The 21,984-nt window shown below is 36.0% G+C and overlaps 2 protein-coding genes across 2 annotated transcripts; one reads left to right on the top strand and one right to left on the bottom strand.

Annotated features, from left to right (window-relative positions):
* Positions 1–8,388: 8,388 nt before the first annotated feature.
* Positions 8,389–13,288, bottom strand: LOC135839119 (uncharacterized). The gene is made up of 5 exons (XM_065354999.1): positions 12,907–13,288; positions 12,525–12,833; positions 12,268–12,366; positions 11,958–12,107; positions 8,389–11,138 (listed from the first exon to the last, which is right to left on the bottom strand). Exons 2-5 carry the CDS (start codon positions 12,639–12,641, stop codon positions 8,946–8,948), a joined length of 2,559 nt encoding a protein of 852 aa, XP_065211071.1. The 5' UTR covers positions 12,642–12,833; positions 12,907–13,288; the 3' UTR covers positions 8,389–8,945.
* A 171-nt stretch (positions 13,289–13,459) lies between these two features.
* On the top strand, positions 13,460–16,843 carry LOC135839127 (uncharacterized). Its single transcript, XM_065355015.1, has 5 exons — positions 13,460–13,892; positions 14,151–14,311; positions 14,683–14,875; positions 16,035–16,550; positions 16,647–16,843. The coding sequence occupies exons 1-5, from the start codon at positions 13,604–13,606 to the stop codon at positions 16,769–16,771; spliced, it is 1,284 nt and encodes a 427-aa protein (XP_065211087.1). The 5' UTR covers positions 13,460–13,603; the 3' UTR covers positions 16,772–16,843.
* The last annotated feature ends 5,141 nt before the right edge of the window (positions 16,844–21,984 follow it).

Genomic DNA, 21,984 nt, shown 5'->3' with positions numbered 1-21,984 from the left:
GGGTCAACGTTTCATGAAAGCGAATGAAAAAAATTGATTCCAAAAGTAATCGAATGATGAATTAGACAATTTTTTTTTACAATACGATATATACCCACCCAGTAAGTAAGAACGCCGCAATTAGTTTGGTCCCAGCCCCCTCAGGGGGCGGATGGGGGACTTCCATTATTTTCACATTGTCTCGAGCTACTCAACTTCAGCAGCCCATTCCTCCAAAACTATGATACTTTGATCAAAACTGATATCACAGTTTGAAAGGGCATTGCATTTATAAATTTTCAAGTGTTTTGAAATTAAATTTCAAAATGACGCTGTGAGTGGGAGTCTACCATTTAAAGTTTTGAAAAAATTTCCATAGATGTACCTTTTGATGCTTTTTTGAAATATTTGAGTTTCGAGATGGGATCTCTCAATGGAGGGGGAGCACCCCCACCCCCAATTTTGGGCGAAACTTTCGAAAGAGAATCTGGGTAAACCCATCATTGTTAAGAACAAATTCCAGGCGATTCAAAGTCAAGATGATGGTCAACATAACACCAATGGAATTACAGATGAGACGATCGTCAAAGAAAAAATTCCTCCAATTTATCTCAATGACTACACCGATTACTTACAAGAATTATCATCAATAAAAAAAATTGTTGTTGACGACTTCAAAATCAAACTTCTCAACAAACAAATCCGCATCTGCCTCACAAGCATTGATGATTTTCGTAAACTCACTAAAAACTATGACCAACATGGCAAAAAATACTATACCTTTAAAAATACGCAAGAGAAGAAATTATCTGTCATAATCAAAGGACTTCCAATGACAATCGACGAAACTGCCATCAAATCTGAATTGGAATTGTTACATATACCGACGATTACAGTAACCAGATTGCGCAAAAATGGTAATCCGATCCCCGTTTGTGAAATATCTATGCCAAACACGATTGATGGTCGCAAAATCTTCGATGTTACGTCATTGTTCCATGTTATTGTCATAATTGAAAAGAAACGCGTAACTCCTCAATGCTTCAATTGCCAAAAGTATGGCCACACTCGCGACTATTGCAATCTACCACCCCGGTGTGTTAAATGCGCAGGTGAACACTCTTCAAGAGACTGCAGCTCTCCAGACACCTGGAAAGTCCAGTATGCGTGAATTGTCATGGTAATCATCCGGCCAGCTACAGAGGATGCCCAGCACACAAAGCGTAGGTACCTCAACGAAAAAACCTCTACTCACCAACATGGTTACAGCGAAAAAACTTCCACTCACCAACGTAGTTACAGCTCTGTTGTTCAATCCTCTAGCAATCCAATATTTTCCTCATCGAACGATACATTATAAAATAAAAATTTTTTTGGGGAGGGTCACCCCCTTTGGGGAGGCGCTGGGGGCTGTGGACGGGTCCAATAAAAAATCTGACGTGATATTCGTGTTCAGCGTCACCAAAAACATACTATTCCATGTGTCACACGAACAAAACACTTTTTTGAACTTTTGCCCCCTTTGGGGAGGTGCTGGGGGCCATGGATGGGATCCTATCAAAAATCTGACATCATATTCGTCTTCAGCGTCACCAAAAACATAGAATTTGATATATCACATGCCCCAGATTCTCTTTCGAAAGTTTCGCTCAAAATTGGGGGTGGGGGTGCTCCCCCTCCATTGAGAGATCCCATCTCGAAACTCAAATATTTCAAAAAAGCATCAAAGGGTACATCTATGGAAATTTTTTCAAAATTTTAAATGGTAGCTCCCACTTACAGCGCCATTTTGAAATTTGAACTTTCAATTTGAAAGTTCAACTTTCAACTTTTGAAAATTTCAAAACACTTGAAAAGTTTTAAATGCAATGCACTTTCGAACTGTGAAATCAGTTTTGATCAAAGTATCATAGTTTTGGAAGAATGGGCTGCTGAAGTTGAGTAGCTCGAGACAATGCGAAAATAATGGAAGCCCCCCACTCGCCCCCTGAGGGGGGCTGGTACCAAACTGATTGCGGGGTTCTTACTTACTAGGTGGGTATATATTGTAAAAAAAATTTGAGCGAAATCGAAAGACATGACTCAAAAACGTTGGTTAAGTTGACATGGAATGACCCCAAGTATAATTGCACATTTTTTTCAGGTCAGAATTTTTCTATTTGTAAAGAGAACTTAAAAAATGAATAGAAACGGAAATCGAGAGGAAAAATATGAAATTACGAAGATTGATTTTAAAAATGGAAAAAGTAGAATTTTTCAGACAAATTCTGACAAACGTGACAATTTTTTGATAAGCTGTACTTTCAGACTACATATTTCGGCTCACAACAAGATTTTTTCGAATCCATCATAATTTTCCACAACTGGGAACAGGTTCATTTCACCCATCTTACCTGGGAATATCCTTTTTGACCTACCATCCTTCCGGAGATATCGTCCTCAAACATCAAAACTTCAAAATTTTAAATGTATCTTTGAATAACACAGTAGGTATAATTTTTTGCAAGTTGACAATTTTTTGGATTTTTTAAAATTTCGGTGAAGGGAGGTGGACGACATGGCTGGGTTTCGTCCCAGAACTCTATGATGAAAAAACTTTACCTAGCTAGATCGCCGTTCTACTTCAGAAAAAAAGTATATGTAAGTACATAAGTTTACCTAGAAAATTGTATTGCCTGTCGATGCTTGCATCCGTTTGTTATCATAAAATTGATCTTCGCTGTAAAATTATCCATCCTACGAGTATTTTCTCTGGAATCGTCATTTCCTGAAAAATATTTATCGGGTTTATTCAGAATGTGGTTTTATTGACACGTAATAGGATCGTAATCGTTAAAGGGAAATGAAAATGTGAAAAGTTGGCTTATCATAGAGAATTAAAGGTCACGCAATTCGAACGTAGAACGCGGAGTGGCTGAACTCTAGCGGTGAAATCGAAAAGGCATGAAAAGGTGAACAACAAACCTCCGATACGTGATAATAATTTTATTATCACTGATAACTACTGATGAATGTTAAAAAATAAAGTAAATCTATAATCGGAACCATTTATTTCTGAATGAAACAATGTTGTGATTGGTTGTTGACGTTTGTTGTTCACCTTTTCGTTACCTACTCAACAATATGCACACTAGCGCTCCATACCTACCTATTCTAAGTCCCAATAATTTTTTTCCATTCGGGATATCGAACCCGAACACAAAAATATTAAAAATTGAGATGCGATTATTTCCTGGCAAAAAGTTTATTGGACCTTCAAAAAGTGAAAAGATAATAATAAATTGTTGAGAGTAAGAAAGACCTAACAGCTTAGATGTATTCCCAATCTTCATCCAATTAGATATATTTACGAATATGTTCAGTTCATAGAGACTCCTGACTATCTAATTGTATTCAATCTTTCATCAAAATGTTAACTTACACCACGAATACGAATAAATAGGTTCTTTACACGAAATGAACGATTCCACCATTAAACACTACACGATTTATTAGTCTTTAAAGGTAACAATCAATTCAAATAACTTTGTATAAAGAATAAACATATTTTATACGCGAATTCGCAAATAATTAACAAAGTACAACATTAACCGATATAATCACGATGTTTGACAAAATTAAAACGTTCCTAGTTCTTGCTAACAACATACTAGACCGAGCCAACGAGCACCAACCTTCATTACACCAAGTTCCCCTACCTATCATAGGTACCTATTCTATCTCCCTTCTCTAGGTTATTCGTGGTACTTCGCCTACTTACGGTTATGGTACATGTTTTATTCCAAGGAATAATCGTGAGGATTATTCCCTGGACTAAAGGCCATATATACTATGACATATGCCCCAATTCGTGGACCCATGAGGTACGCGACCCCTCGAGTCCCCGAGCTGGGGCACGGATTCTAGTCTTATATATGGACTGGAATGATATATCATTCCCCACTGCCCCTCCGTGCTCATTGGTCGGACGAGACCAAATGATTAGTTTTTCTCCAGGCAATGAAGAATGAGTAACTCAGTCGTCGATTAAGTAATCAGATGTGAATGTAGTCTGATATATCACCCTTCCGCATCGAATTTCTTCAATACGCCGGCGAGTTATATTCAGCAACAGACACACCGGATATTCTTATCTCATGAGATGTAAACGGAAGTATCGTCATAAAATGAATGTAACATACGACCTCAAATTGAGTTAACCCATAAAAAATCATCAAAACCACAACCCAATCGTAAATCCATGTATCAAACAGATAGAAATGAGAAAGAAAATACCCATGTACGTGTATAAACATGTTTAGTAGAAGAAGGTTGACGTGTACCATTATTTCAAAAAAAAAAAAAAAAATCAAAAACCATAAAAATCTCAAAAATACCATGAATCCCCAGTAGGTAGCTCGAAGTGTCTCAACGGTCTCTCAATTTAGCTCAATCTCATTTTTCGAAATTTCTAATGTGTGACTCAATCATAAATATATCTGATTAATGGGAAATTTACAAAGAAGGGGGGGAAGAAAAAATAAACACATAAGGTGCACCGGGGGAAGTTGGAATTCGGGGTAAGTTAGAAAACTTGCTCTAGCACCTAGAGGTTTATATCTGGCAAAGTGCCACTAAAGGTGACTTGAGGGTACTACCCCTACTTTATCACGGCATGAAAATTTTCGCAATTCAGTTTCATTTTAGATGTCTTTGGTTCAATTGTATTTTGTTGTTGTTTTGAACTTATTTTGAATTTGGTCTAAAATACAGACTTTCTATTCCTTAGTTTTTCGCATATAGCGGACGAACCGTACGTCCTAGTGAAAATCTGATGGGAGTGATCTCAAAGAGAATTAAATTCTCTACAATTTTGTTTTTGTGCAATTTTTCTAGGACACTCGGTTTGTGATCTACGCCTCTGCAAAGTTTAGCCTGTTCTGACTTCCCCCAATTGGGGTAAGTCAGGACAGTTTATATTTTATTCCACTGGGCAAAAGCTACTGTGGCAATCACGCTCAAATTTTTACCATAGGTTAAGAACCCTTATGGGAACCTACATAATAAATTTGATCCATATTGGTTCATTAGAAGGGGAGTAACAGCTGGTCAAAGTTGAAATTGCAAAAAATCATTCTGACTTGCCCCGGTGCACCTTAATTAATGTCAATACAAAACAAGTTTACAACACATTTGGAACCAATTATACCTTGTTTGAATCTATCCACCTCAAATTCAAATTTATAAAATCTTAACCATTTTTCCTTTATCTTCTGCAAATTTGCCTTTATCATGTAGCATCAAAAAAAAAAAAAAAAAAAATTTATAAATTTTGTAAGAAAGAAAGTAGTAGAATAAATTGTACGTTGACATTAAACATAATACAACGTCATAAAAAAATAATATAAGAAAAAATATACATAATAAACAACACAAAAAGGTGAAAAATAATAAAATCAGGAGAAGTTCACGTTCTCTCCTTTCGTTTATCACCGTCGATGTGTACCCCATGTAACTAGGTACTGTGACCATTTTTGAACCTCAGCGAACTGCTTACGATGAGTTCGCGCACGTTGTAACAAACCTCTTCGTGAAATGAATCACAGGTACCTGTTCATTTAAATGGATCGCAAAGCGTCCTTTGATTAATAACACATAAATCGTGGAGTCCGCATCTCCAAGCAATAAACAAAATTTGACAAATATGAACTAACTCGAGAATACATCAATGTGAATTCACGTTATGACCTATTCTAAGCGGAAATTTTTATTATTAACAAAAACATTGCCGGTGATAATTTTGATGAGGTATCAAAGAGAGAGAATGCAATAATCAAAAATACGTAAAATAAGAAAAATCTCAACACAATTAACCTCTGTCTCAGTTACAAAGAAATTAATCCTCAATAAACAAAAAAATAATGAACTCGAACCCACAATCTCTTTTGTACCACATCTGCCGAAAATCTACAAAGTAGATGGTTCGTTTGTCTCGTTGCACCGGACTTCGTACCTCGCTGTGAGTAATTGATAACATGTCGTGTTGATAACGTAATAAATTTTCATTTAATTGTTTTGTAATTAATTCGACATATTACTCACAGCTTTCACTCGTGTGCCTCATACTTATTCATTGGTGTTCGGGAGGCTGCTCGTCATCATCTGTTTTTTTACCTACGTACGTGTGATCGAATATGCGTCGTAGTCGTTGTAGCAGCTCCCGAAACACCGCTGATGGATATCGTGGTGCATTGGATTCTAACCGCACCATCCGATTCGCCGTGGCAGCTCGAACTGGATGAGTTATGAAATGGTATTCAAACCCATCCAATTGCAGCGCCGATGTCCAATTCTCACCTAAAACTGAAAGAACTTGTACACGAGATTCAGGCATGTTATGGTAAGTAATAATTGGCAGTACATAGAGCGACGCTACCCCACGATCGTATAATAAACGTATTAGAATTTCAAATCGCTCGCGGAACAAATGTTGCGCAGTACCAAGCCAGGCATCCGTATTCCCAATTGATAATAAGATACGAGATGGTAGCTGTCTGTACTGCGTCAACGTTTGTATAAGGTCGTCTACCGTCGCATCGTACTGATAAATGTCTGAATTCATATCCGGCGCAAACGGTCGATTGTTCGTCGCGTATACTGCAATACCGTATATGTAACCGTCCCCTACGAGCAATATATTATGTATGAACAGAGTCATCCTCAATCTACGATGTTCGATCCGGCCAGCCAGTACCAGGTCGTTTGGATGTGGACCAAGTGGAATAAACGGTAATAGAGCTCTAGCGTTCGATTGAAACCTATTGAAAAATATTCTATATTCCGTATTATACCTCTCTGAAAATCCAGACCATGAATAACAATACAGTGAAACAATCCGATTTACACGTGGATCACAAATACCAGCGTGTCCCCTTCTGATAGCATTACCATCACGTCTCAAATGGTGGTGGGTAATTGTTCGATGAAAATTACCAGAGCCATGAAAAGGCGGTGCTGGCATGGCGGCTATTTGTTCATGTGATACTATCGGACGATTGTTAACTGTCACTGTATTTGTTACAGACGCTTGGGATATCGTAACTGCAGAATTCGACGAGGATATCTGGTCATCGCCAAGGTTTTCCGGTACGCTTTCATTATTACCAATCGAACCGCTCAGTGTTGGCATACGGTACGGCGGCGGCGGAAGATTAAAGGAAGTTGTTACTATTACATTAATCGATGACAGCGAAGTGTTTTCCGAATTACTGCAACTTTGCACAGCATTCGTACTCACGGTGTTCAAATTTACTCTATTCGTCACATTTTGCTGCGATGAAATCGTTACCGGTACGTACTCGTGACCACCAACATTACTTACACCTAGGTTCAAAGGTTGAGCGTCGGCTGTTTCCACCTGTAACATTCGTCGTAAGTTTTCTTCCTGTTGAAGATGATCGAACGGACGCCGTTCTTCGGTTGGTGTAACCGATGGTGTTTTAGTAATTTGATCCGACGTTCTTTTTAGAGATAAATTCAGGCCCGAAGTCGTAGGAACAGCCGACGATGCAACAGCCCTTGAAATAGCTTCATAATTTCTCGCCATCGCCTGATCACGAGTCTGTAATAACTCACACCCCACGCGAAACAGTACCAGTGGTCACCAGTGGTCACCAGTGGTATACCATTGATGGCCAGTGGTAACCACTGATCACCAATGGTATGTCAGCTGGTTTTTACCACTGGACTATTTTTCCCACTGATAATCAGTGGTGCCACTGATATTACCAGTGGTATAACAGCTGGTTTTTACCACTGGTAGATATTTACCACTGATAATCAGTGGTGCCACTGATATTACCAGTGGTATAACAGCTGGTTTTTACCACTGGTAGATATTTACCACTGGAAAATAATGTTACCTCTTGCCTACCAGTGAACTTCATACCAGTGATACATTTTTACCAATGGTATTTTGGTGTAACCAGTGGAAAATCAATTATTTTTACCAGGGTCATATATTCCATGTCAATTCGACCCAAAAAAGGCGATTTTGAAAGTCATGTCTTTCGATTTCCCTCAAATTTTTTTTACAATATCTACCCACCCAGTAAGTAAGAAACCCGCAATCAGTTTGGTCCCAGCCCCCTCAAGGGGTGAGTGGGAGGACTTCCATTATTTTCACATTGTCTCGACAGTACTCAACTTCAGCAGCGCATTCATCCAAAACTACTATACTTTGATCAAAACTGATTTCACAGTTCAAAAGGGTATTGAATTTTGAACTTTTTAGGCATTTTGAAATTTTCAAAATTTGAAAGTTGAACTTTCAAATTGTGTGTTCAAATTTCAAAATGACACTGTAAGTGGGAGCTAGAACATTTAAAATTCTGAAAAAAAAATACCATCGATGTACCTTTTGCTGCCTTTTTGAAATATTCAAGTTTCGAGATGGGATCTCTTGATGGAGGGGGAGCACCCCCTACCCCCGGTTTGGGGCGAAACATTCAAAAAAAATCCTGGGCATGTGATATATCGAATTGCATGTTTTTGGTAACGTTGAACGCAAATATGACGTTAGATTTTTGATTGGACCCCATCCATGGCCCCCAGCACCACCCCAAATGGGGTAAAAGTTCAGAATAAGGGTTTTTCGTGTGACACATCAAATAGCATGTTTTTGGTGACGCTGAATACGAATACGACTTCAGATTTCTTATTGGACCCATCCACGGCCCCCAGCACCTCCCAAAGGGGGGTAACCTAAAAAAAATTGGTTTCAATCGTATGACACATGAAATAGTATGTTTTCGGTATCGCTGAACACGAATATAGCCGTAGTTTTTCAAATCGACCTCGCCCATGGCCCCCACCAGTAATATTTTTTCATTTTATTAATTTCAAAGAAATCTATTTATAATGATTAAAATCTGTAATTTACATCAGCACTTGAGTAATAAAATTATTGTATACTGCCTACAATATAATTACCAGCCATTTTCTAAATAATTAATTAATGGAAGTACATAACATGAAACTTGATCATCATTGGTAATATAAACACATTTCTTCTCCAACATTTTTGGCAATAAAATGCGTCTCTGTGATGAAGGATTGTTTTTAAGCCTCTTGATAACCGGTCGAATGAATTTATTTAAACGTGGTCTGTCTTGAGAATGTACTGGTTGAGGATTTAATGGAAGCACTTCAATAACAACTTTGGCATCTACCTCAACCCCATTGTCATCATGTAACTTGACTTTGAAAATTTTGCAAACTATTACCATGGAGCCATCTTCTAATTTTACCACACTGTTGTTCCTTTTTTTCAAGTCACAGTAGTCATACGAATGAACAAGCATGCCCTTTACTTTAAAAAATTGATAAACAATTGCAGAGTCAGCCACTTCAAAAGGAGAATTTATAACAGCTTTTATTTTTCTCTTTGTTAATACATCGAGATGTTGATCCATGGTTCTGGAAGAGAATTTCAGAAAATCTGAAACTTCGTCTTCATAATTAAATTTTTCATCGTCATCATCATGTAATAAATGAGTGATGAATTGTTTACAATACAGAGGTGTATTAATCAAGTGCTCGTCCAAGAAAATCTCATCTGCAGTTTTCATTACTTTTTGATATCGAAAATAACGTTTACAGATTTGCTGCTGTACACCTGTACCATTAACAAATAATTTATTCAGTACACCATTGTAGTGCTCATATGGAAAACATGAGGATGACCACAGTGCCCCAAACTGTTGCACCCAGTTTGGAATGTGCAACATTAAATGCACATTGAATTTATAGAAGCTATCATTGTATAATTTTCCAATTTGTTCTACAAAGAAAACTAAGGCCTCTGCGCCTTTAATCCAGTCATGTTCTGAAATAGTTGGAGAGAGAAATATACTTAGACTGCAAATTAGTGCCGACCAGTGTCTTAGATAAGAATTTGGCCATAAACCATCAAGGCAATAATAGGAATAATATAGCACAAAATTTCTCAGTTCGCTGGCCTTCCATTTTTTTCTATGTACAACTGACCTTGGAGGTCTACTGATCTCACAAGGCGGCCTAATGGCCATTAATTTTTCATCAAAATTTGTCTTTTTCCCTCCGAGGTACCATGCTTCTGTATGGTTTGAAGATTCAAACCACTCTTCTACAAATAACTTTACAACGCCAAGTAACATGGAATGCATATAATCTGGAGAACAGCACTGCGTAACATCAAAATTTGGTAATAACAGTAATACAGATGGACCCTTGACGCCATTAACAGGTTTCTCAGCTTCAATGGCTTTTTGCGCATCTCTCATATGCTGCTGCAGGTTTCGAAGCGGTTCGATGCACATTTTTGGATAGATACGAGTGTTCTCAACAATGGTGCCTTCTTGCAGGCAATATGTACAGCCAAATTTACCATTGAACTGTGATATGTTTTGAAGTGTAGGACGCGCTACCGAGTCACAAACACACACAACGACGTGTACTCTGACCATTATACCATCATTTTTTCTCAATATTCCATCTTTGTGAAGTTTACACATCTCTTCAACAAAATATTTCAAGTACAAATTCATAGGAGGTTTTGTTGCACTAAACCATAGACCACAAAGCAGCAAGTATTTACGTTTCAACGCCAGTGGTAAGTTATTAATCATAACTTGTAAAGGCCATAGCGATTGGCTTGCAGATGATTGATGGTGTGGAGAAACTCCATCTGTGTTGAACTGGATTGTGATATCAGTGGTTGCTATATTTTTATTATTCTTGACGTATGAAGAATCATTTACGTCACTATATTTACGACGATTCACCATTATTAGATAATCTGGACTATTCACAAATTCTGTCAAAGCATCTTCAATCGGAAAATAGTAGAAAAAATCACTGGAACAATTGTGGTTGCACTCTCCACAAATCTTTGAATCTGCTGGTATTGATGTATTGCATACTGAGCAGTAGAATTTTTTCATCATTTTAACATTTTCCTTGCTATCAAACTTCTTTAGAAATAAGTGCCGACTTCTGGACAGTGCAGAATGTGGTATCAGAATATTGATCAATTCTAGTAAATCTTGTATAGCTGTGTCCGTCAGTTTGTGCCTTATTGCAAAACTTATTATTAATAATTCTGCCACAATCAAGGTGATGGAAGATCCCTCGGCAAACATCTATAATCAAGCAAAAAAAAAACATATTAATTGATTTCAAAATAATTGTAGAGAATTTGCAGGGGAACATTTTTTGTCATGGTAGTTTTTCTCGTAAATATATAATATTTGCGGAGTAAATCGCAAAAAACGTAAATCGAAACCGGTTTTAGCCCCCCAAAAAATTTTCCTCCGGGGGTAGGAGAGTCGGTTTTCTTCTGATAGTTCAGAGGGTCTATCTGAATACATTCGTGAAGAAAAAACTGATGTGCCAATTTTTTCCTTTTTGAAACCGCTATTTGCCTGCTCCATGTTTCATTGTAAATTTTAAAAATTATAGATATGTATTAGGTACCCAGCTATTTTTCAAGTTGATAATTTTTTTTTTCATGAAAGAGCTGAGTTTGTGTTTGGCGGTCGCTAGCAACAACATAGTCGGGGGGCCCGCATAAGGATCACTTGCACCCCCCTGCCGATCCTCCGGGACAACTTTTTTCTTAAAGGGGGAGTCCTAAGGAACATTTATAGCCCTTGTCCTCAAAAACAAAAGTGGCCCTACTTACAAAATGGCGGCCATTTTGTAAGTAGGGCCACTTTTGTTTTTGAGGACAAGGGCTAGAAATGTTCCTTAGGACTCCCCCTTTAAGAAAAAAGTTGCCCCGGAGGATCGGCAGGGGGGTGCAAGTGATCCATATGCGGGCCCCCCAACTAACATGTTTGCGAACTTGCTGTTTCTGAATTAGAACACCGCTGCTGTGTCTGATACGATATAGGTACGAGAGTTGAAAACATAGGTAACTAATAGGCATAGGTATTTGTAATTTTCGGTAGCATACGTACTTGATTATAATTGCTGTCAGTGCAATTGTGGTCATTTACTGCTTCATTATCAGAATCTGCACATTCTAAAGTGATATCTGGTGATGGAATTTCAACATCTGAAGTCAGTTGAAATGAAGATGGAGGATCATCTCTGCCTTCTCTTTCAATCTATAAAATTAAAGTACAGATTTCATTTAAAAAGAGACAAGTGCATTGCACATACTAAGTATGTATTTAGCTCAGATTTCCGCAACATACGAGTATTACCCTTAAATTTCTAAAGACGCCATTTCAAATTATTTTAAATAAAATCATACGTGATACATACAGGCACTTGATCTTGATTTTCAGGAACTACGACATTTAGTTCAGATTCATATATTATTGTAATATCACAGGGATTGTCATTCCTTCCACCTTCAGCAATCTATAAAATTCAAGAAAAAATGTTTTAAAAATACATATTTACCTATCCCAAATTTTCCTGATCAAAAACACTACAAATTGTTTCAAAATAAGCACTTGTTTAATTATTATTCTTACGAGACATATAAGTTTGAATTATTATATTACATATTTACTCACTTCGTTTTCAACTAAATGTATTCTCTTATTTCGGGAATTAGTAGTTGTCCTGGGTATTTCTACATCAAAATCTTTAAGCCATCTTTTGTATGGCAAGCGTTTTCTTCGTTCTGCCATTATAATGATGTAGGTAATATGAAAATTATTAGCGATCGCATTTACTTATGGTAAAAACCTTCCATTAAAGTAAAATTTTCCACGTGTGGTTGAAAGAATTTTGGCAGGATTACTCGTACAAATAAATGACCTTGTGAGCAGCTGAGATTTAATTACCAGATTGTAAACTTGCGATTGATGTAGGAAAATCCTCTGAAATGTAATAAAGATCTCGTATCACATTGTAAATTTTACCCAACGTGTTTATATAAATAGATATACATACTTATCTGAGATGAAACAGAATTCCAAGATCTATGCACTGTGAATATCACTGGTTCAAAATTGCACCAAAGAATTTGAAAATTTAACTTTTTAAAATTTTTAATAGATTCGAATTGCACTTTGATAAACAATTTGTTTATCAATTTGTCACGAAACATAATATTGTAAGGCAATAGGACAAACGTACAGGATTACCATTTTAAAAAATGCAAAAAATTGTTTTTTGCATAAGTAGGTAGATATATTTGAGCAGTTAATTAAAATTATTTTTCATCTCCATTATAAAAATCTGTACCTATTTTTTACTCAAAAAGTTATTTAAATCATATCTAGATTTTCCTGTCGAAAAAAAATTAAATAAAATCAATTTTCCAGTCTAAAAATTCCTAAATTTACTTGGTACACGTGACAGGCGCGCCGCACTGGAGTCGCGCTTGTTTCTGATTGGCTGATGAATGGTTCCGAGATAAACATTGCATTAGTTGCGGCGCCGCGTGTTGAAATCCACGTGGCATTTGATTTAAATTTTAACGGTCAACGTTAGCCATGTGTTGTTTATGAATGAGAATTCCTTCTTTGAATTCATTGAATTGCAATTATTTGTGTCGGTAAATTTACATTTTATAATATAACGTGTGTGTAAGTTATAAGATTTCATAAACGTTGATTTTGTGGTTTTTGTACTCCAATTTTCGACAATGGATGACAAAGTGGCAGCTGATTCAGAACCGAAGAGTTATGATTACTTAAATGCTTCGTGTGTTTGCTGTGAATTTGTGGAGGATGACAATAGCGTAAGTGTAGGGTACAGCAACTGGCTCCTGAATTCAACTATAGATCTTTCTAAAATCATCAAAGATCGAGAAACTGTTGCCATAAACTGGCCAAAAAACGTCGAAGTTAAACCTCCGGAAAAAATGAGAAAACAAATGAAAAATATCAACGTCGAGTGGGAGGCATGGAATGTGAAAATTCACGGAGAAGGAGGTAGATATGCATACATACAATTTGAACTTTTTTTTGTAGTATTTGGCATTATTAATTAACCAATTTTTCGCCAAATTAAGTTTGTGATTTGATTACGAATTCCTGTAGTCAGTATTCAAAATTGGCTGAAATTTTACTGCATTTTTTTACTTTTTTATTTCGTTTTCAGCAGTCTGGTATTATAACAATTTAAAGCTGGTAACGCTGGCATTATTTGTAATATGTGCCTTTGATTGATATTTGTTTGTACATTGACAGATTGGCTCGCGATGTGTGAGGCGAGAAAAAGTTTAGAACAGACAGGATGCGCCCAAGTCAACAGAAAAGAACGGAAGAGTTTGAAGCGAATAAGTGATAGTTCAATAGATCGTTCTGAAAATCCCGCATCTAAAAATGACGTCAATTCAAATAAAATAAAGGTACCTACTGATCTACTTACCTCAAATTGTGCTCATAAATTTTATTCTAATGCGAATTTACATCTCAACGGATTTTTTGATAATGTTTTTGTTTTTCAATTTTGTATGTGTTACTACAATTGTTTCGATTTATTAGGTGTCCTACTGACATGTCAGCAAATGCATTAAGTATGATAAATAACACTAGGCAACTTTTTTTGATCTTTTTTTTTGCATTTGGGTTGAAAATGGGCTTAATCGATAGTTTAGATCCTTTAGGGTCTAAACTATCGATTAAGCCCATTTTCAATATGCAGTTGCCTAGTGTAATTTGCATAGGTACTCGAATTTTCAAAACACATATTAACTGTAATTTAATTTTTTTTTAACAGAAGTCCAAGAAACATTCTAACCTGAAAAAACTTGAAGGTTCATCTCTTTTGATGGATGAAGTATTAAGAGTAAAATCTCAGCTGGAAGTAAGCAATGGAGAAAGAGATGAAGAAATGGAAAAATTAAGAAAGAGAAATCAGGAGCTTGAAGAAGAAAACGAACAGCTGAAATCGCTCATAAATTCACGAAAATGTAAGCATACCTACTCAAAGAGATGTGATGAATTTGCAATCATTAATTACGTACATTTACGAAAGTTATCAATTACCTACTTGTTTCAATTTCATAGCGTTTGGGTCACGATTATTTGAGAAAAATATGTTGCACAGCATATTTGACAAATAGATGAGCAATTTTTCAAAAAATTTAAATACTTGGACAGAAATGTTTTTCTAGTACCTATGTACCTATTTTAAATGAGTTTTAAGCCCTTCAACATTTTTGAAAAAGCTGTATCATGTAACGATTAAAATATTTACACTTTTAATAGATATAGGTACCTACTTGATCAAAAACTTTGACAATAATTTTTTTTGAAGAATTTTGAACTTGAAAATCAAAATGTAATTATTGATGGTTTGAAATTTAAAAAAAAAAATTTTTGGGCACTTCTGAAATTGGGTCGTGATTTGTGGAATTTATTTGAAAAAATTATCATGATCGAATTAGGTTAATTTGCAGTAGAAAATCAAAAATGATCACATAGGTACAACTTTATGTGAACACTTTTGACGTTTGAAATTGGGTCACGATTATACAATTTGATACAATTTTTCAAAAAATTCAAATATTAAGAAGAAAACATTTTTCGAAAATTTTAAAGGAATTTTCAATATAAAATAGGGTTACTTTTTTTTAGATTGAGAAAAGTGTTGTGAGGTCTATTGAAATGAGTAAAATTTTCAAAAATTTACAACAAACCATTATTTTTTGAGCATTTAAAAAAATTTCAAGTTTAGAATTGGGTCTTGATTCGTGATTTGCAGTAAGTAATTTTGAAAAGAATATCCAAATTCTCCATCAAAATATTTTTTCAGCATTCTGAAGGATTTTGAATCTAAAATTTATTGGCAATTTTTTAGGATTATTTTGGCTCAGATTTGGTCTAAACCTATTTCAATCTCCTCGCCATGTCATCCATTCTTTGAGGAGAATTTTTACCACGTATTTTTCACAGCACAAGTTCAATTCAATCACACTCCAGATTCATTTTTTTTTCAATTTTGACTTCTGTTCTAGGTAGCTATGTTCAAAAATATAAAAATTTTCAGCAAATAATAGTGTATTAAAATAGGAACCTGTAAAAATTTTGAATCTATAAATAAGATTGAATGAAATTTACTTGTTTCAGATGTAACGGAAATTGAGAAAAAGCTTAGAAAGATTCGAAATAAAGTAACTGACATGGCGGATGGAGAAAACGAAAGTTTTAATAGTTGTGCATCGTTGATTGAACCAGCAGTAAGTCTTGTGATTGGAAAAAAATCCGAATTAGCTCAGTTTGTAGAAGCAGGAAAAACAACTGTCCTACCTGCAGTGACCTCCATCTCAAAATCTGAAATGCTCACTGAAACTTGTAACAATGACAATATTCCAATGGCGGAAAAAATTACTCAATTAAGCTATGATGTTTCAAAAACACCGCCTCATTCTCCTGATGTTGTGAGTGATGACGTATTTTTCATGCGTTGTTCTCGCAATAATGTTAGAGCATTTCTCAATAATGCTATGGATGCAAGTTTTGAGAAAAGTGAGATGGTTGAAGGCTCAATCACAGGAAAGCCAGCAAACTTTTTTGCTGGCTTACCTAAAGAAAATGTCCCTTCGAGAACTCAGCTTGATGAGAAGAAAATCCAGAGGATCCGAGGTGGGTAAAAAACTTGGTATTTCTGGCACAGTCACTAAAATTATAATTCATAGTTTGATGCATTATTTTCAACTCTTATTCATATGTCTTTCACAGAGTATGCCAAAAAAGTGTTTGGGAAAGAGCATGCTGACATTTCGAAGATAAACACATACATTGGCGAGAAATGCAGCAATGAGCGGAAAATTCAACGAAGATTGGCGGAGCAGAAGCCCGAATAATAATGATCTGTAGCCCAGAATGAATTTCGTTTTTTTTGTGAAAATAAAATTTCAGAGACTTTTTCAACATTGTGTATATGTACTTGATTTTTTGTTATGCTGGTGGTAATATCAATGCAACTACCAGTGGTAATTATCAAAGAAACTACCAGTGGTTTTTACCACTGGTACTTTCGTCAAGTACCACTGGGTACCAATGGTGACCACCACTGGGTACCAATGGTGACCACCACTGGGTACCAATGGTGACCACCACTGGGTACCAATGGTGACCACCACTGGGTACCAATGGTGACCACCACTGGGTACCAATGGTGACAACCACTGGTAACCAGTGGTAATGATACCAGTGGTTCTTGACGAAAGTACCAGTGGTAAAAACCACTGGTATTTTTTTTGGTAATTACCACTGGTACTGTTTTGCGTGGGACATCTTCGTTAAATTTTGATTTTCCTCCGACAAAGCGCTAAGGGACTCTAAAAGAGATGAAATTTGCTCGCTTCGTGACTTCGTTAAACCCTCGTTTACTTCTTTCTCGTGTCGTACCTGTTCTCGTAAGCTCTCTACTTCGAATCTTAATTTACGCTTCTCATTCAAACACTCATTCAGTTCAGTCGAATTATTCACACCACAGTCTACCGTTTTTGTAAAAATAGGTACATCAGTCACCTCAGTGAACTTCAATAATCTATCACACGATTTTACCTTGCAGGTGCTGTTTTGTGTTTTCCACTGTGCCAAAAAACACTCTGGATGGAATGTATGTAGACACTGTGAGATGGACATAAACGTTGGCTGCGATGTTACCTCCAAATTCACCGGCGGTTCGGCGATATTCCCACCGCATACCGAACAGCATATGACAGTTACCGGTGCCATCGTATACCTAACGTGAGTTCAAAGTACAATTTACTGTAGTTATATTTGTTTATTGAAATCAAGATTGTCATATATTTACGACGATCGATCGCTTGTAAATTGTTTAGTATTTGTTTATTCAAAATAACGTTGTTTCAATATCGATCGTCGTATCTACACACCATCGTAATCAGTCACTCTAAAATGAAAAAATAAATACCTTGAATAAATACTCGAAGATGTAAAATAACCAAAAGCAAATACTCAATGCGAAATCGCTACGTCTCACACTACTCAAAACACGAATTCGTACTCAAAATTCTACCGAAACGCTCAAGATCATCAATACTAAAAACGCTCGCAATGAAACATCCACTTTGAACATATGCAAAAACAAGAATGATTTTGAACGATGAAAGTAACATATCGTGAATGCCAAAGTGGCTGTTATCTTTTCACGGCCGGAAAAATATGGCGTAGATCGTATTGTTCAAAAAGTATCTGGCCGATGTAACTTTGTTGAGATGAACTGGTCTTCACGCTGTAACACTATCAGCAATCGTTATCTACTCTCAACTCTTGGCATCGTATTAGAAACGCTGTGGATTATATCTAAACGTAAATGGAAATTAAGGCAACGTGAAACCAAACTAATTTAATCTTGTAACAATTTTTTAACCCGTACATTCGTTTACAAATGCGATCATTCCTAATACCAACTAATTGTTCAAAACAAAAAAGAATTTTATAATGCTATATTTCTAAAAGTAACTGAAGAGAATTACAAATTACTTCGTGTACTTCGAACTGAAAAGATTTTTTATCCTAGTAATTAGAAATTCATGATCTTAAGACAAAAATTTGGTGTAAACTATTGTTCCATGCTAACCTAGCGTCGAATGGAAAATGTTCAAAGTAATGATAATAATAACTTCACAATCAAACACATTCTGGACGATATCTCTAACCGTTAACTAAGCAACTTATGGCTACGTGACTTTCAAAATTAACTAAAACTGAACAAAATCAAAAATTTTAACTTAACGATACCTTCGAGATATTATTCCGTTCGACTTTAGTATCACTAATTAAACAAATTTGGGAATAAAATTTTTGTCTCGGCGATGCTTTTGAAATCAATTTTAACCATACGATGCTGGTGTAGTAATTTTTTCGCAGCAACCATCTCCGGTAAAATGAAACGCATTTGGATCATCGGGGTTAAAAATTTTCGATTATACCCAAAGTCTCGTCTCTCGGTTTGAATAATCATCGGTCTGCTCACATGTTCTGCCATCGCTAAGTTCACATTTTTCCAAAATAGCAACCGGTTGTATCGAAACCATCTGTCTAACACCGGAATATTCACATTGTGTGACACTTCAGCTACGCTCATCATAACATTTCTACCTTCGACTTCATGTGATCGTATCTTGATTATTTGGCCGAACATGTCTACCGCGTCATTTTCTCGTAATTTGATCGAATTGGATTGAAATTGCTGAGGTAAATTTGACGTTATTCCTCCTACGTATTGTTCAAACGTTGGATTACGATGATTCAAGTCGACTTTAGAAAAATTTGACACCACCGATGCAGTCCAACTGTCAGGTGGTGTCCATTGTCTGTCAGCATAAACCACCGAACTCACCGAGTGAACCATATTCTCCTCCAATGTATTTTCGCTTGTACTCCATACTTCACCAAACGTATTACCGGTATGGTCACTCCAACTCGTTACGGAACTTTCACTTAACTCCATTACACCTCCTTGCACAAACATCTTTATTTTCAAAAACGTAATCAAAGTTAAATAACCGAACTACACGCATAAAACGATCGAACCGTATATAAAAGCAAATGATCGAAGCAATGAAAATGAACAATGAAAGCGATGCTACTGAATCTGTCTATCTTTGTGAAACGTGTGTATCGGTGAGGGCGAAGAGTGAGGTGTATTGTTCGAATTTTGAACCGTGTTGAACAGCTGTTGCTACATGTACGAGGCGGATGAGGTGTAAAGTTACAGATAAACTAACGGTGGATGTGGTAACCGAGATTTCTTATCAGTGTTTGATTTTTGAATTTATTCGATCTTTTTTCAATTTATTTAAGTACTGAAGATGTTCTAATTTTGCTCTTTTCCATTCTATCGTCTTTTCACATACCATCCTCTCTCTAGTCCACACAAAAGGTGTATCTATTCTCGGAAAGTCTTGTTCTAAACCTATTTCCCTATTTAAAAACCTAACCATTTTCATACGTACCTCCAATGAAAGTTTCTTATCATTCCGAATCATTTTTCTAATAGTTATCATCGAAGCAGACTTAGATCTAGGTACGTATATCGCATAATACTCCTTATAAAATTCTATCGCATTAAAATTTGACACCGTAGACAAATCATTCAAATTTAGTTTTAATCGATCGCTGATAGAATGACCGGTGGTGTGAATAGGTATCGTTAATTTTATATCCCTAACCCTATTGAAACCTCTTTTACGTGTTTTTAATTTACCAGCTTGTATGTCAAAGTCTAATAATTTGATATGTTTTGCAGTTTCCAGATTACATGAATAATTGTTCGAAGTATCCGGCGACGTAATGGGACCATTGCTACATTGTAACAACTCCCGACGAAGACCAGGTAAATTCTCATCTAAATATTCATGTCCTCCATCATCTGCTATATCTTTCACAAACTTCCACATACTAGGCTGTATTTCCCGATACCATCGAGAAATTCGTTTATTGTTTTCGTAATTTATTGTAACGTAAATCGTTTCATTGTTATGTCCTAATGATGGTATATGTTTTTGTAATTTTTTGTTAATTTTTACTTTACTAAATTCCATCTTAGGTAGGTAACGTGAATCCGCTATTCTGATGATAAAAAAATAAAAAAAAATGTTCAAATTCGTGAATATCAGAAACGTGCCCCAAATGATTTTATAATCGGACCTGCAACAAACAAGCAAACAAAACAATGCTTGTTTTATCGAGATGTACTAAATTAGGCAACAAAAAAATTTTGATCTAGGCTACGAATTTTGATTTCTACATTCGCTAATGAGCATTAATCTACACTTTCCCAATCGGTATCGTCATCGTCGGTTTGTTCAGGGGAATTTTGGTTGTCAACGTCAGTATCAGTATTCGTATCGTTTTCGTTCGAGTTAGTTTCATTTACTTTAGTAATTTTAGGTGGTCTTCCTCTACCTCTTTTCGGTACCGAAGTTGTTAATGGCACATTAGGTTTTGGTTTTGGAGGACGACCTCTGTTACGTTTAACTTGATTTGTAGAACTTGCCCCTGATGAGTCATCATTATTTTGAATTGCTGTATCTGTGTTAGTTTGATCTAGAGAATCACGTAATGCTTGCCTTCTGGCTGCCCTTTCATCCCTAGCATCTTTCATTTGTTGTATTACTTCATCTACAGCATTTTCGTCCACGGTAAGTTCCACGTTGTCATCATCTTCAAATTCGTTGGCATTTGTATTCGCCGTTAAAAAGTCACGTATTTTTTCTTCTAACGTTCTTTTATCTAACTGTGAAATGAGACAAGGATCTGTTTTTAATTCCTCAAGTTGTTCTGCTGATGCAAATAACGTTATTTGACGAATGTTAGAAATAGTTGTATAATTTTGTTCGTGAGTATGCATCAGCATGTAACTATTGAAACTAGTTTTTTTAATGACATTATACGGTCCTGAACGTTTTGCGTATAATTTCCCTGAAGTACCTCGATCAAAGCTCGATTGTCTGTGTTCATTTAACAAAACAAGATCACCAGGCTCCAATGGAATTGGATCCTCGTGAGCTTTATTGAACAAATACTCATCGTGCATGCGTTTTTCCAAACGTTTCGCTCGAATGTAATTTTCTATAGCTTGTTTTCTTGACATATCTTCAACTTTAGTACTCAATTTTTCTTGAGTATAAACTGACTTTTTCGCCAAATTGTCAGCAATAATGTTCGTGTAATCAGTTTTTCTAGCATAGACGTGTAAAATTTCGCATTGTTCAAACTGTTTACGTAATTTCATAATTTTTTCAAATAAGGTTTTATGATGAACAATCTTTTTCCGACTATTTTTCCAACCTTTCGCGATCCAGCTGGCTATGTTTACGTTGATTGCATTGACTAGGTATTGCGAATCCGTATAAATCCTTACTTTTTTTATACCATTAAAAAGTAAAATTTCCATCGCGAATATTACCGCTACTATTTCAGCCAAATTATTCGAATTTGCAAAATCAGGATGATTTATACGTTCAGAAACGTTTTTCGTTGTTGTTAAAGAAAAACAAATTCCAATACCGCAAATAGCATCTGCCAAACCGTTTCTGGA

Source organism: Planococcus citri, chromosome 1, assembly GCF_950023065.1.
Source record: "Planococcus citri chromosome 1, ihPlaCitr1.1, whole genome shotgun sequence".
Lineage (NCBI taxonomy): Eukaryota > Metazoa > Arthropoda > Insecta > Hemiptera > Pseudococcidae > Planococcus > Planococcus citri.
The sequence above is the reverse complement of the archived record's forward strand: the minus strand, read 5'-3'. Positions and strand labels throughout refer to the sequence as shown.

Coding starts and splice junctions, on each gene's coding strand:
- LOC135839119 (XM_065354999.1), bottom strand. CDS start 12,641: ATGGCAGAACGAAGAAAACGCTTGCCATACAAAAGATGGCTTAAAGAT. Junction 12,367..12,524: donor TACATTTAGTTGAAAACGAA/GTGAGTAAATAT, acceptor TGAATTTTATAG/ATTGCTGAAGGTGGAAGGAA. Junction 11,139..11,957: donor CTGACAGCAATTATAATCAA/GTACGTATGCTA, acceptor GCTTGATTATAG/ATGTTTGCCGAGGGATCTTC.
- LOC135839127 (XM_065355015.1), top strand. CDS start 13,604: ATGGATGACAAAGTGGCAGCTGATTCAGAACCGAAGAGTTATGATTAC. Junction 13,893..14,150: donor GAAAATTCACGGAGAAGGAG/GTAGATATGCAT, acceptor GTACATTGACAG/ATTGGCTCGCGATGTGTGAG. Junction 14,876..16,034: donor GCTCATAAATTCACGAAAAT/GTAAGCATACCT, acceptor TACTTGTTTCAG/ATGTAACGGAAATTGAGAAA.